Source organism: Sorex araneus, chromosome X (assembly GCF_027595985.1).
Source record: "Sorex araneus isolate mSorAra2 chromosome X, mSorAra2.pri, whole genome shotgun sequence".
NCBI classification, from domain to species: Eukaryota; Metazoa; Chordata; class Mammalia; order Eulipotyphla; family Soricidae; genus Sorex; species Sorex araneus.
In genome coordinates, this window is record NC_073313.1 from 74061397 (window position 1) to 74076472 (window position 15076).

Sequence of the window (15076 nt, forward strand, 5' to 3'; positions counted from 1 at the left end):
CTTCTGTGTCTGTTTTTCTCATTCTTTCCCACTGATCCACATTGGACAGGTTGAAGGTACCCATCGGATTACTGGCGTTAGACAGAATGTGATAAAAACATTTGCAACTAACTAATCAGCTTTATTATAGTTCCCTCCCCCTTTATTCTTATTTCTCTGGCTGTCTGTGGTCAGCAAAATAGAGGTTGCTTGCATGATTCAGAAATCAATTTCAAGCAATTTCTATATAGCTTAGAATAAAATATGTACATATTGCAGGCCTGAGAGGCAGCCTAGTTGGTAGGGTACTTGCCTTGCATGAAGCTGACACAAATTTGATCCTCGCATGCCATGTGGTCCCCCAAGCCCGCCAGGGGTGGGTGAGCCCTGAGTTCAGAGCTCACAGCTGGTTGTAACCACTAAGCACAGCTCTTTGTCACCCCAAACCCAATAAAATAAAAATGTAACTTGAAAGTTCCTAGTTCCATTTTGACAGTTGTGTCTATGTAATCACCACCCCAATCCAAAACTGATTTTTTCCCGGGGGCGCAAAGGTAAAGCTCAGTGACTTTAGAATGCCTGCCTCACAAGCGAAGGTCTTTTTTGTTTGTTTGGAGGGGGGCCACACCTGGTAGTGCTCAGGGGTTACTCCTGGCTCTGTGCTCAGGGATCCCTGCTGGTGATACTCAGCGAACTGTATGGGATTCTGGAGATCAAATCTGGGTTGACTGCATGCAAGGCAAGCGGAGGTCTTGAGTCAACCTGTACCAGTCAGTCCTGGCAACTCGACTCTCATGATCCCCAGTGCCATAGGCCGTGCCTGACCATGTGACAGGTGTGTGCACACAGCTAAGAAGGGACGCAGCTCCTAGTCGGCACTGCAACCAATGATGGGAATGTCACTTAGCAGTACAGCCCTTGCCTTGCCTTTGTGAGGTCCTGGGTTCCATCCCTGGTACTGCCAAAAATAAATCCAAAGAATGTTCTGCTAGCACCAGGGCCTGAAAGTACCACCTGGAGGGCATGTGGGTGTGTGAGGGGGGAGGGGTGCTGTGGTGAGCTCTCACAAGAACTTGAAGCAGAATGTGCATAAGGACCACATTAGGAGCATGAGCCTCTCAGTCTGAGGTACCGCCTCCCGCGACTGTGGCTACATGAGTAGGCGCCATAGACTGGTATGACGGTGACAAGGTCACCGTCACAGCAACAGCAAATGGAGGAGGCACGCAGAAAAATATATAGCTTAGCATTTTTTTCTTTAAAGGAACATTTCCACCACCCTAGAAAGTTTCCGTCTTTCTCCCTGGTCATATCGTCTACCCGTGTAACAAAGTACTAACTAGGCAGGTTGATAGTACTGTGTGGCAGGTAGTACTGTGTGTGCACGTAGATGGCATTTATGCACTGCACACAGTAGGTTGGCCTGTTCTAGAGCTTCATGCATATGACTGCAATCCTGTAATTTTTTTGGTCTGACCCATTTCACTTCAATGTGTTGCTGGACTTAATATATATTGTACCTATCATCTGTTTGTTCTCATGCTATTTTTAATTTGGGGGCCACACCCAGTGGTGCTGAGGGTTTACTCCTGGCTCTCTGCTCATGGATCACTCCCGGTGGGGTTCTGGGTTCTATATGCAATGCTGACCCATATAGGGACCATATGGGGGCCGCATTCTGGTCCCCCATGTGCAAGGCATGCCCCCTGCCGAGGGACCATCTCTCCAGCCCCAGTACTCTCTTCCATACCAGCAGAATATTTTTTTAAACATTCAGTTAAACTCCCAGGAGTAGTAGCAGGAAGAAGTCGGACTGCACTGACGCAGGAGCTGCTTATGTACTCGAGGAAGAACTCCCGTGCTTGACTCTAGAGATGTCCAAGAATGATTTGCAATCCACGGAGAGAGTTAGTCCCCCCTGTTTTTTTTATGAGTTGATTTCCCTTAAGCCAGATTCTGGACGAGTAAAGAGAGGCTGCTAAAATCTCAGGGCTAGGACAAATGGAGACCTTACTGGCGCCCGCTTGAGCAAATCTATGAATAACGGGATGACAGTGATATAGGGATAAGCCAGATTCTGAAGCAACTGTTTTATGCATGGCATTTGTGGATTTCTCTTCCTTGGCTCGTTTGATACCATTTTCAAGTTTAGGTAAGACAGCAATAGCCATAACTGCCATGGTTTGGAGTAGAGTTACTGCACCTTGCCCCCACTTCTGCGTGCCCACGCTCCTGCATCACTCTTCATCACTTCTCGTCTAGCCCACCTCTTCCTTTCTCCCTGTCTCCCCGCCGCCACTGCTTGCTAGCCGCAGGCTTGCACTCAAGGTCAAGGCTTTGTCTGCCTGCTGTGATGTCTGTTGCCTCACTTGTCTCCGTGCACAGAGGAGTGAGATCAGCTGCTATTTGCTCTTCCTCTAATTTATTGCACATAGCACGATGCCTCCTACTTTCAGTCACCGAGCACCAGAACTTGATCTCTCGCCCCCTGTTCTGTAGAGGAGAGTCTGTTCTTCATTTTGTGTCTTGAAGTAATTTAATGTATCCCCCCCTCCCAAAGTTGAAAAATCGATAAAATACATCTCAGGATACTCTTTGCCCAGTCTTAGCCACTGAGAACATTCTTTTTTTCTTTTTAAATTTTCTTTCTTTCTTTTTTTTGGCTTTTAATAAAAATTTTATTTTATTGAATCACCATGTGGAAAATTACAATGCTTTCAGGTTTAAGTCTCAGTTATACAATGCTGAAACAACCATCCCTTCACCAGTGCCCATATTCCACCACCAAAAAAACCAAAAAACCAGTACACCTCCCATCCTACCCCCCTCCCCTCCCCCATAACTGACAAATTTCACTTCACTTTCTCTTTACTTTGGTTACATTCGATATTTCAACAAAAACCTCACTATTATTGTTAGGAGTTCCCCACTAGAGTTGGACCTGTTGTGAAGAGATATGAGGTTGGTTTTGGATTTCTGTACTTTAGCAACTAAGTCCAGGGAGATTTCTTCCAGATATTGGATCATTGCAAAGCTTGTAACTCTCATCTGTAGTCGTCATAATATGGTTGTCGCCATGCCCTTCACCCCCAGCAAGGAAGAGGCGAGAGAGAGAAATACCTTTCCCCTCCTGGGCAGGCATGGGGCCGCGACTTAGTTTTCAGTCTGGAGACATTCTGCAAGGAGCTGCCCATATCAAAAGTAGTTTAGCTGGCCTCTGGAGTCATGCTCGTGCAGCTGTGGAGGGGCCGCATGCGTGCGGCCCCCAGGGTCACATCTCGGCGGCAGGCGGGGCCGGTGCCACCCCGACACTGAGGACATTTTTAGACAATCTACTGTGTAGTTATGAAGGCAGGAGTGCCACCCTCATCGAGCACTTCAGTCAGAAGGAAGTGGGCACCACCCTGAATAGAGTGAGCCTCCTGGCGAGGGCACATGCAGGAACTGCAGCCAGGGGTGCGACCCTGATAACTAAGCGCAAGCAAATAAACGTGACACACATGGTGACAACATACATATGTATAGGTGCTTTGTACAGGAATCAAAAGGCCTGTTGTTTTGTGTGTTTTTGTTGTCGTTGTTTGTTTTTATTTGTTTGAGTTTTTTTGTTTGGTTTTGTTTTTGGTGGGGGCCACACCCAGCGGTGCTTAGGGTTTACTCAAGGCGCTGCACTCCGGAATCACTCCTGGCAAGCTCAGGGGATCATGTGAAATGCCGGGGATCAAATCTGGGTCCACTGTGTATAAGGCCAAGCGCCTTATCCATTGTTTTCTCTCTTCAGCCCCTCAGAGACTTACCAGCTTTGTTAGGTCTAGCTCACAGTGATTCCATAAAAAAAAAATCAAGGTGGGGAGGAGGCCTGTCTGTCCTCCATATATGAAGTCAGTGTATATAACTTCGCAGCTGGCATCATTTTGCCTTTTGCCTGGCTTGTACCTCCTTTCCCCAGGACCGAGAAAGCGTTCTCATCACACTCCATATATTTCCTTACTGGCTCCATCCTGGAATCGCTGATTCATCAGCCTGGGAGAAAGCAAGCCCCTGCCTTTTGCTGGTTTGGCTTCTTTTATTTTAGTGCCTACCCAGCAGTGCTGGGGGTCCCCATGGCTACACCTGTTGGTGCCTGGGAGGCCGTGCGGTGACAGGATCCAATGTGCACCCCCAATTCAGCCCTTTGACTTGTTTCCCTGGCTTGTTTTGCCAATTCCAATGGAGTCCTTCCTCTCTAACTGATTAAGTAGTCTGCATTTTGGGGTGGTTTTGTTTGCCGGTTCTGGGGATCAAATCCAAGGCCTCTCGCCACTAAGGTATGCGCTTTGCTGCTCAGCCCCACCCCTGGCCCCGTTGTTCTGATTTTGACTGAAATGTTGCTATAGGTCTCCTCAGGCTGAGGTTCTCTGAGGATGATGCTTTAAGGAGTTCATCTTTTAGAGACTAGGAGAATGATGTCGTTGACTTTTCTGACATTCCTTTTTGATTCAGATAGAACTCCTTTACTCATTATTTTTTATTCATTTGGGAGTGCTCAGGGGCTGCTCCTGACAGGATGGAACCCAGGGCTCCCTCATGCCCAGCCCTGGAGCCCTCTCCCCCAGCCCTGTAACTGTTCTTAAGGTGAATGAAATTTGTGAGATTATATGGGATGGTCTCTAAGCATACCAATGCGGAAAACCAATAGTCATTTTTTCTTTAGCAGCTTATTTTAGCTATAACATTCATTTATAAGGTTAATAATTATATTATAAATATTAATTATTACGGATCATCATAATTTAAACATTTGTATGTACGGGTTTTATTTTTCTTTTGGAGTTACACCCAGCGATGCACAGGGGTTACTCCTGGCTCTGAACTCAGGAGTTACTCTGGGTGGTGCTGAGGAGACTGTATGGGATGTTGGGGATCAAACCGAGGTCTGCCACTTGCAAGGCAAACGCCGTACCCACTGTGCTGTCACTCCAGCCCCAGAATATACATTTTTACATGTTACCATGTTATGTGGAGGTTCTTATTTTTTTAAAATTTACGTTCACATTAAAAAATTCATCTATACTGGGGCTGGAGTGATAGCACAGCGGGTAGGGCGTTTGCCTTGCACGCGGCCGACCCGGGTTCGATTCCCAGCATCCCATATGGTCTCCTGAGCACTGCCAAGGGTGATTCCTGAGTGTAAAGCCAGGAGTAACCCCTGTGCATCGCCGGGTGTGACCCAAAAAGCAAAAAAAAAAATTCATCTATACACTTAAGATGTAAACTTTTAGCATATTTACTGTGATGTACAAGCATCACCACTATCAAATCCTTGTTCTGGCATTTAAATAAATCTCGGCCAGGGGTTCTAGTGCTGGACTATGGTTCTGTCCTCTCCAGGACATTTGTACCACCGTACACCTATTGTTAGCTGTCAACACCAAAACATACTATCCTGCACTGTTCTTTTTCACTGTCATATTCCTCGCCCCCATGATTGGACCATGGGGCCATTTCCACTGGAATACCCTTGTATTCTTTTATCATTGAGCATTAGAGTATATGTTCTACCTTGTCTTATACCTATTTTTGTCTACCAGGGAATTAAGTGTACCAGATTTTGGTACATTGCCAATTTGTAGGTATATTATCAAGTCATGTGCCAGTGTAAAAGATTCAAGCAGTGTGGCCGGAGAGATAATACAACAGACAGGGCACTTGCCTTATATGTGGTCAACTTGGGTTCGATTTCTGGCATTTCATATGGTCCCCTGAGCATCTCCGGGAATGACTCCTGAGTGCAGAGCCAGGACTCACCCCTGGGCACTATGAGGAGTGGCCCCCAAACAAAAAAGATTCAGGCAGTTAGGATATTTAAACTAACTAACACAGTATGATTCTCTTACCGTGTATGTTTAAAATACATATGGTCCAATCTTGGTTCCTGCTGTCCGCATGTCCTCTTTATCTGGAAGACCTCGTTAAAATCTAACTTCTCAGCCACAAACAGGTGAGCGTGGATTGCTCTGGGTTTTAAGCCCTGGGCAGTCATCATGGTATAAGATAGGCAGAGTCCTCCATTTCATAGACCTGAACTTCTTAGTGGAAGCATCAGCCCCACCGGACACTGCCTTGTCCAGTCCTGGAACACGTGTTTTATATAAAGTAAGACTCCAGCAGTGGTGTTGACAATAGTTGCATTGAACCAGAAGTAACACGGGTGGGTACAGTGGGTAGGGCCTTGGCTGGCCTTGCATGTGGCTGAATCATCCCCTGAGCACCACCAGGAGTAATTCCTGAGTGCAAAACCAGGAGTAACTCCCTGAGCATCACTGGGTGTGACCCCCCAAAAAAATCCAGAACTGACCACAGGGAGTGTTATTGCCTTTCCAGGGGCAATCTTTGGGGATACGTACACTCAACCCTTTACTGTACTGAGTTATCCCCCGACTTGTGTGGCACTTTGCTTGAGGAGCATCCTTCCGGTCCATAAGGTCTGCACCTCAGCTGTAGCAGATGTTCATCTTTTGACACTACATCGGGGGTTTTCCAAGCAGTCTCATGGTTCTCTGACTAGTACACGAGCTCAATTATACAACTTCACAAATTAATCTTGGAGGTGCTTCTCAAAGAGAAGTTCAGAGCCCTGGAAACAAGGGCCAGCAAGCATCAAATAAGGTGGCAGCCTGCTCCGAGGGGCAGAACTTAGTTGAAAATTGTAGTTCTAGTGACCGGAGAGATAGTCCAGAGGTTAAGGCTCGTCTTTTCTTGCAAGTGGCCAGTTTGGTTTCAAAATCCATTTGATCCCCACCAGGAATGATCCCTGAGTGGAGAACCAGGAGTGAGCCCTGAGCACCACTGGGGGTGGCCCAACCCCGCCCCCCTGCCAACTAACAGTCCTAGCCATTCTGCCACTTCAGTGCCTTTCACTGACATGCACAATTTCAACTGTTTGTTTTCTTTTCATATCGTCCCAGTTGAATAAGCTTCCCAGAGATAATAAATTGTTTTTTTCTGTTATCTAAATATTTAATGAAAAATAATAATACTAGTTTATAATATTCACAGTGCCATCTTTGCACTGTGGTCAAAAATAATTTTTGATTTATGAAATCCTGATCTTGGCAATAAGATGTTACTTGATACAGTTAGTGTTAACATATACAGCATGATGATTTCTTGAATATTTATTGACATGGCTTGATTTCAAAAGATAGTGGCGATGGTATTCCCTTAGGTTACCTTAGGATGATTTTGCAAGTCACATTGCCTTATAAAGTGCAGTATCCTTAGTGGTTCGTGTTGCATAGGCTCCTTTCTTTCCTTGTAGAAGAGGAGCTACAGTAGGGATAGGTAAAAACCTGAGTAAGTCACTTGGTTTGGAGTTGCTCTCTTCCAACTCAGGACAGGTTTATTGCATTCCCGTAGTAGGACTAAAGACACTCTGTAGATGCCTCGAAGTCATTTCCTGTGTGTGTTTTTCAAGCCATTTCAGTAAAATGTTAACCCTTGTCTTCCTTCTTTTCCAGAACCTTTGTTTCATTTTGCCTCAATTTTTGTACCAGTTCTTCTGCGGATTCTCGCAACAGGTTGGTTAAAAACTGTTTTATCGTTGCTGTTAACAAAGACCTATTTCTGTATTGGATTATAGAGATGAGAGTCATATTGTTAGGAGGAAAAAGAATTTTTGTTGACCCGACAGTTGACCTGGGCTTTGTTTGTGATGATAGCAGATGACTGCCTATGTTTGAATACTGTTTTCTTTTAAACCAAATGTTGATTATCCATTTAGAGTACTATAACTTGTAGCAGTATACATCTTCACAATAGACATGTGCTTATTGGTTTCTGAAAGGTATATGAAGTTGAGATCATCCTTAAAAATAGTATTTTAGGGGCTGGAGTGGTAGCACAGCAGGTAGGGCGTTTGCCTTGCACGTGGTCAACCCGGGTTCGATTCCCAGCATCCCATATGGTCCCCTGAGCACTGAGCACGGCCAGGGGGAATTCCTGAGTGTAGAGCCAGGAGTGACCCCTGAGCATCTCTGGGTGTGACCCAAAAAGCTAAATAAATAAATAAATAATAGTATTTTAGGGGTTACGCAGATGATAAGGTGACATGCCTTGCATTTACCTAACCTGGATTTGATCCTGGATACCACTTTGCTCCCCCCACCCCCACCATGTCCTCTGAGCATCACAGAGTAAAGCTTTGGTCCTCCTGGCAAAAGTAGTCCCCAGGACCCGCATACATAGGCCCTTACGCTAAAACGCCTTCCCAGGACCTGGTTGTTCTGGGCCCCCGAGCACCACTTTCGAGGTTCCCATAAAAAAAGAGTTTTCTTCTTATCAATTCTTCCCAATAATCTATTAAAATGTCATCACATAAAACTCACCTTTTCATAGTTCCTGAGGTTGATTTTTTTTTTATTTTTTTAAAGTAGTTTGCAATCTTGGATTACATTTAATATTCGAACACCAATCCCACCACCATTACACCTTCCCACCACCGTATTTCGGATGTTTCCATCCCTAACCCCAACCCCCGCCCCAAAGCAGAACTGAAATAATTTATTTTGTATTCTCTGTTATGTATAAACCACTGTAAATGCTCCCAAAACGTTTCCTTAAAGGAAAGTGTGTGAAGATTGTTGTATTTCACCCAGGGGCCACTAAGCCCTTCTATAAGAGATCACTAACATGTTGTTACAGGTTCAACCTTTAAAGTAGAAGGCAACCAATCTTACCACATACAGATTGGTTGCCTTTTACTTTAAACCACATCAAATGTGGTGTGCTGCTCTTGGAATGTGAGTAGTGTGCGGTGTGAGATGTCAGAAATAGATTCACTCTATGGTAAGGCCTGTCCGATCCTGTGGAGTGCTGCCCTGAGTGTGGCTGTGGTTGGTTTCTGGAGGTTTTCAGCTGCCGGTGCTGAGTCCCTTGGGGCGGGGAGGGGCCTCACCTAACCCCCTCCCAGGTGCCCCAAATGAAACAGCCTGGCAAGGGGTCTGGTGGTATGGCTATGGCGAGTCCTCTGAGGTTGATTTTATAGGGGAAAAAATGTTGACAATTTGCCGTGGATTCCGGCTAGAACCTTGGGTTACTTGTAAACCTCTCAGCCCTGGACCTTCTATTGTGTTTTTCCTTCTGGTTAAATACTACATTAAACATGTTACATGTTCATGGGATACATAAGTTTTTATGGGCAAGTGCATTTGTGGGTTTGTTTGAACAGCTGAAATATGGAGTTGCTGTTAGTAGAAGTAGAGCCAAATTCCAGAGCTTGAAAGCTCAGTGCCTGGCATTCAGTAGTTAATGTAGAAGCAGTTTTGCCAAGCGGAGCTGCCGTTAACTTCACCACAGGTATTAGAGACTGAGAATCTCAATTTCACTTTGTCTTGTTTCATTACTTTCCCCCCCTAATTTCTTGGCTTTTTAAAGGGAATATATTTTTCTCAGTGGGCGGTGAATGCTCTCTTTCTTTTGAACTTGCCTCTTTGCCATTTGCTCTGCCATCTCTTACATCAAGTGCCATGTCATTGGCCCCATGGTGCCCGTTAAGCAGATTGCTTAATGAATTAATCATCTACCAGCTGCTGGATGTGCTGTCAGCTTTCCTGTATTCAAAACTAACAGTTACAGAGAGTTGTATAAATTCTGATGAATCCAGTTTTCTTGCACATTTAAGTGACTAATTATCAAATTGTTTTAATTCCTCATTTCCTCCAGAGAAACACAAGTTTTTTTTTTTTTTCTTTTTTGGGTTCACCCGCCTATGCACAGGGCTTACTCCTGGCTCTGCACTCAAGAATTACCCCTGGCGGTGCTCAGTGGACCATAATAGGATGCTGGGAATCGAACCCGGCTTGGCTGCATGCGAGGCAAACGCTCTACCCGCTGGGCTCCAGCCCCAAGAAGCACAAGTATTAAGTTGCCATTTCAGGGGCCAACGAGAGAGCACCAGGGTATAGCATATGCCTAGCGCTGGGACTGGGTTCAGCTCACGCCTGGCACTCCACGTCCACCCTAGCACCATCAGGTGTGGCCAAAGAAATAAAGAGACAGTTGGGATTTTTTTCCCCAGTGATTTGTGGCAAGTGCCGGGAGAAAGTTGTCCTAATTTGGTGAAGCATCCTTTTTATTTTGAAACAAAATAATCTGTTGCCGTGTTGTCCTTCTCAAGCATGTTTGCTGAGTGGAAGTTGTGAGGAGAAAGGCCTTATTCCTTGGAAAGCCAAAGGACCTCCTGACTGCTGGGGGTGTATGCTCGGCTTCCTGCGGGAGCTGATGTTTGCCTCCGAAGCCGCCCAGCTGGTAGGCACATTCATTAATCGTTTTAAGTGCCTGCTCTGTGCCAGGCTAAGCACAGGGGATATAGCAGTGATCAAAACCAACTCTTACCCTCACAGAGGGTACCGTGTTAGGGCAAGAATCCAGCATCAATCATACAGGTGCATCTGGTACTCACTGACACATGTTTTGCAGCAAAACTGTAGCACTGTAGCACAGTCATCCCGTTGTTCATCGATTTGCTTGAGCGGGCAGCAGTAATGTCTCCATTGTGAGACTTACTTTTACTGTTTTTGGCATATTGAATATGCCACGGGGAGCTTGCCAGGCTCTGCCGTGCGGGCGGGATACTCTTGGTAGCTTGCCGGGCTCTCCGAGAGGGATGGAGGAATTGAACACTCAGTAATAAATGGATGGGTGTGATTGGGAAAGAAAGCTGCCATTGCAGAGGATGTGGTCAGGAAAGTTCTTCCTGGGGAGTTGACATTTGAGCAGGAGCAATCAGGAAGGGTGGGAGAACATGTGTCACCCCTAAGCTTTGTGCATGTCATATGCAACATCTTTACCTGTCACTTGGCCCTTGGACTAGTGCTGAATATGGCACAGCCTACTCCAAACTTGGTGCTCAGGGCTCTCTCCCTATTGCTGCTTAGGGTGGAGGTAGGTGCTATCAGGAATTGAACCCGGGCCTCCAGCGTGCAGCACTTGTGCACTAGTGTTTGGCGCTGTGTCTCTGGCCTTAGCAATCTTTTTCAACTCAACCCATATCTCATCTTCCCTGCAGCCCTGGAACCCAAAGAGTGAGCACTGAAGAATGTAGAAATAGGACTAGGATTCAGATCCTATGATCAAAAAGCAACTCCCCTTAGTAGTGCTAAGATGGTGCTGGCCTTCCCCCGTCCCTGCCCCATGTAAACATTCGTAACACATTTAACAGGAAAGTACCATCAACTGAACCTGTTGTTTGGGGGCCATTTCTTCTCCTCTAATTATACATCTGAGAATTATAATTATCTCTCATGCACCTCAAAGTAACCATAGTAGAACAGAAGTAGATTGATGCTTTCTTTGTTTGAATGAAATTCAGGACTAAATTACATACCAGTAGATCTCGGTTTAGGTGGTTTTTTTTTTACTCATTAATGAAAATGGGTAGTTTCCAATGAAAATGTGGTGGGGTGTATATGCCAGCAGACTAGCACTCTTACTTGGAATTAAAAGGAGTGTGATATTTGGTCAGGATACATTCTAATTCATGTATGATTTTGTTGAGCATATATATCTATATCTATATCTATATATCTTTGCTTGGGGAAGCACCTCCACATTCTACGCACATCAGTTTTTTAGAACTTCGCCTCAACTGAAGGTCAGAGCTGTGATCCTTTATTGCAGATCAGAGTTCAGGGCCCCCCCAGCTACTTACTCCCTACCTCCCATTGACAGTTGATAGAAGGCCATGAATTTTCTCTGACTCAACGTTTGTCGCTAAGTATGCACTCAGCAAATATTTCAACTCTGATTGCACAATCAGTTGTATCTTTAGTAGCTATTGTTCAAAAATATGTCTGTGGATTTCATTTGTATCACGTGGAAATCCAGTGTATTCATACAGAACATGAATATATGTAAAAATGCATTCATACAAGGAATGTTGTTTATTCAGACCACCAATGATTGTCATGTGCCAACATATACTCTGTTTAGAAAGATAATTAAGCATTTTCACCAAAATTAGGTACATAGAACACATTATTTGGTTTTTGGGGAGATGTTGGGCCACACCCTCCCATGCTCAGCACTCACTCCTAGTTCTGTGCTCTGGGATCACTCCTGGTAGAACTTGAGGGACCATAATGTGGTGCTGGGGATGGAACCAGGGTCTTCCCACATGCATGGCAAGCGCTGTAACCCTGTACCATCTCTCCGGCCCTTACACTTTTTCCCCAGGAAAGGAAAGTTACAGCAGCAGGTCATTCCCAAATAATGTTTTTGCTTCCAGTCTCCACTCATTCATTCACCAACATTGGGTGTTTCTTGTATGCCAAGTTCTGTTCTTCTATTGGAACACTGTCAGGAATATCAGAGTCCTTTCACCAAAGGCCACCAGGAACGTACATGGTCTGGGGTTGCTTAGCAAGAGGGTGTGCGGAGAATCTGATTCTAGGACTTGGGCTTGGGTGAGGTGATTTGAGGAGGAATTTGGGGTGGGATCTTTCTGTTGATTGGGTGCTGTCAGAATTTTATGACTGGGCATTAACTCACCTCTTTGAAGGCCAAACACTGCCAACAGGTCAAGAAGCAGAAGTCAGCCAGGTTAAGGGTTGAAATGGGAGTACGGTCAGTTTTTGTTTTTTGGGTTTTTTTTTTTTGCTTTTTGGGTCATACCCAGCAATGCACAGGGGTTACTCCTGGCTCTGTGCTCAGGAATTACTCCTGGCGATTCTGAGGAGACCATATGGGATGCTGGGAATCAAACCCAGGTCGGCTGCATGCAAGGCAAATGCTCTACCCTCTGTACTATTGCTCCAGCCCCAGATTTTTAAATTTTGTTTCTTTTGCTTTTTGGGTGACTCCTGGCAATTCACAGGGGTTACTCCTGGCTCTGCCCTCAGAAATTACTCCAGTCTGTGCTCAGGTGACCATATGGGATGCTGGGAATCGACCCAGTGTGCAAGCCAAACACCTGACCCGCTGTGCTATCGCTCCAGCCCCCTGAATTCAGTTGTTTTTGAGTCAGACTGTCCTTGTCTTCTGTCTGGGGGCTGGCATGAGTCTGGGACAGTTCTGGTTTTGTCTTGATCATAACTCCTGGCTCTCTGGACTGCATTGCTCTTTCTCCAGCCATAGCTCTTAAAGAAATAAGTCAAATCCCCCACCTCCTGGAGTTTGAATATGAGTGTGAAGAGCCAGGCAGTTCACATAGTCAATATGTAATATGAGCTAGAAGGTATAATGTACTGTTGTTGTGGGCCAGGGGAAGCGAGAAGCTGGACACAGGAAGAAAGTGTGCTTGTGGGACACAGACAGACAGACAGATGCAGATGTAGTTTGGCCTCACAGAGATGATGTTTGGGCTGAGATTTGAAGGGAGTTGCCATCCGTTAGTCACGTAAGCAAAGACTGCTCTAGACTGGGGCAACAGCCACTTCATAGGGCATCTTCAGTCCAGGGCATGCTTAGATGACAGGTTAGAAGACACATGGGTGCTGGAAGGAATGAGCAAAGGAGGAGAGAATAGAGATGGGGTCAGGCAGGTAGAAGCCAGAATGAGTAAAATCTGGGTGATCGCACTTATGCTCTCATAGACTGGTGCGGGCCATTGTGTTGGGAAGGTCATGGGGAGGAGGTTTGCCGGGCATCACAATGGAGGTGCTGGAAAGTGATCTGGTTCCAAATATTTTTGAAGGTTGTGCCAGGAGACACTGTTATGTGGGCCGTGGCCAAGAGGATACATCCAAGAAGTGGGTTCTGATTTGTCTCCCAGATTAGGTGGCTCTTGGCCAAGATGGGTAAGACTTCCAGAGCAGCCATTTTGAGCCAGAGACAAGACAGTAGTTAAATTTGGGGCACGGGACATTTGAAATACGCTAGATGTTCCAAAAGTTACATCACATGGGCAGTGGGAAAATACCTCTCTTGAGTTTCCGGGACAGGTCTGATAGAGAGCAATTTGGGGATTTGCATGAATGGGTGATATTCAAACCCATGATAGAGTTATCATCACAGATTGACTTTTATTGCTTTATTTTTCTGTTAACTCCATTTATTACTCCTTTAAGTTTTATTGCGGGGGAGGGAACCTGGGGACATTGGTTGTAGCAAGGGGGACAGAGTACTGGGATAGGATTTGGAACACTGTATGCTTGAAGCAAATCTATTATTTTTTTTTAAAAAAACTTTGAAAATCATGGTGTCTTAATAAAAAAATACATAAAAAATCCATAGGACTGGATCATACAATGATGTTCAAGTTCCAGACAGTTGAGCACTCCAGCAGAGGGCTCAGGGAGACTCTTGTGGAATGACTGGCAAGTTTGCAAGAGAAGCCTGCGGTTCCAGAGAGTTCTGGAGCACCTACCTCCGACTGAAGGAGCAGCCATGTAGGTGTCTAGTCATCAAAGGCCAGTCACGAAGGAAGCAGAGTGCAGGCTCTTGAGAGTTAGCTCTCGGGCTCCTCTGGCACCGCCAACACAAACTTGCAAGCAAAGACTGGAGAATCTAGAAGGAGCCGGAAGTCATGCTCGCATACATGTATTGGCTTTGTTTTTGGCTACATGTACTGAATCCATAGAGAATTCCACATTTAGGAGCATAGGTCTAATATGGCAACGATATGAATGAAACTCAAAACCATGTGAAATATTAACTTCTTGTTAATATTTCCCCCTCCTAAATAAAAAACCCCATAGAGCAGGCTGGCTGCTGTCTATACTTCATTTGTGTAAGGAGTTCCTGGATTTTCCTAAATTGGTCTTTGTTCTTTGTCGTTTGGGAGTCATTGGTTAATGTCTGTTAGGAGGAATAGAGCCTTAGCACGTGTACACATTCTGAATCAGATCCTTGGAGGGAATGGGTTGTGATTCTGAGAGCATGTGCTTTGGATTTTGAATTTTATTCGATCCCAGCGCCAAATGGTCCCCCAAACACTGTGCCCGGGAGTTTCCCCGCTCCCCTCCAAAGCGCATGCTTTGAAAAGGGCGGGACTAGCAGTACCCTGTGTCATCTAACAGTGGTCACTTCTTCATAATTAACAGTGAATGGATTGAAAAAGCCTTTGGTATCACAAAAAAAGGGAAAGGAAAGCTTTTTTACCTTGTGATTGTTTAAGGCA

The 15076-nt window shown here is 45.4% G+C and overlaps 1 protein-coding gene across 4 annotated transcripts in view; it reads left to right on the forward strand.

Moving 5' to 3' along the window:
• The window catches only part of ATP11C (ATPase phospholipid transporting 11C), a 219872-nt gene that overhangs the window by 173711 nt on the left and 31085 nt on the right, over positions 1 to 15076 (forward strand). For all 4 annotated transcript variants that reach the window (XM_055121800.1, XM_055121798.1, XM_055121797.1 and 1 more), the window contains exon 23: positions 7479 to 7538. In XM_055121800.1, coding sequence (XP_054977775.1) covers positions 7479 to 7538 — 60 coding nt within the window. The remainder of the gene's footprint in view (positions 1 to 7478; positions 7539 to 15076) is intronic.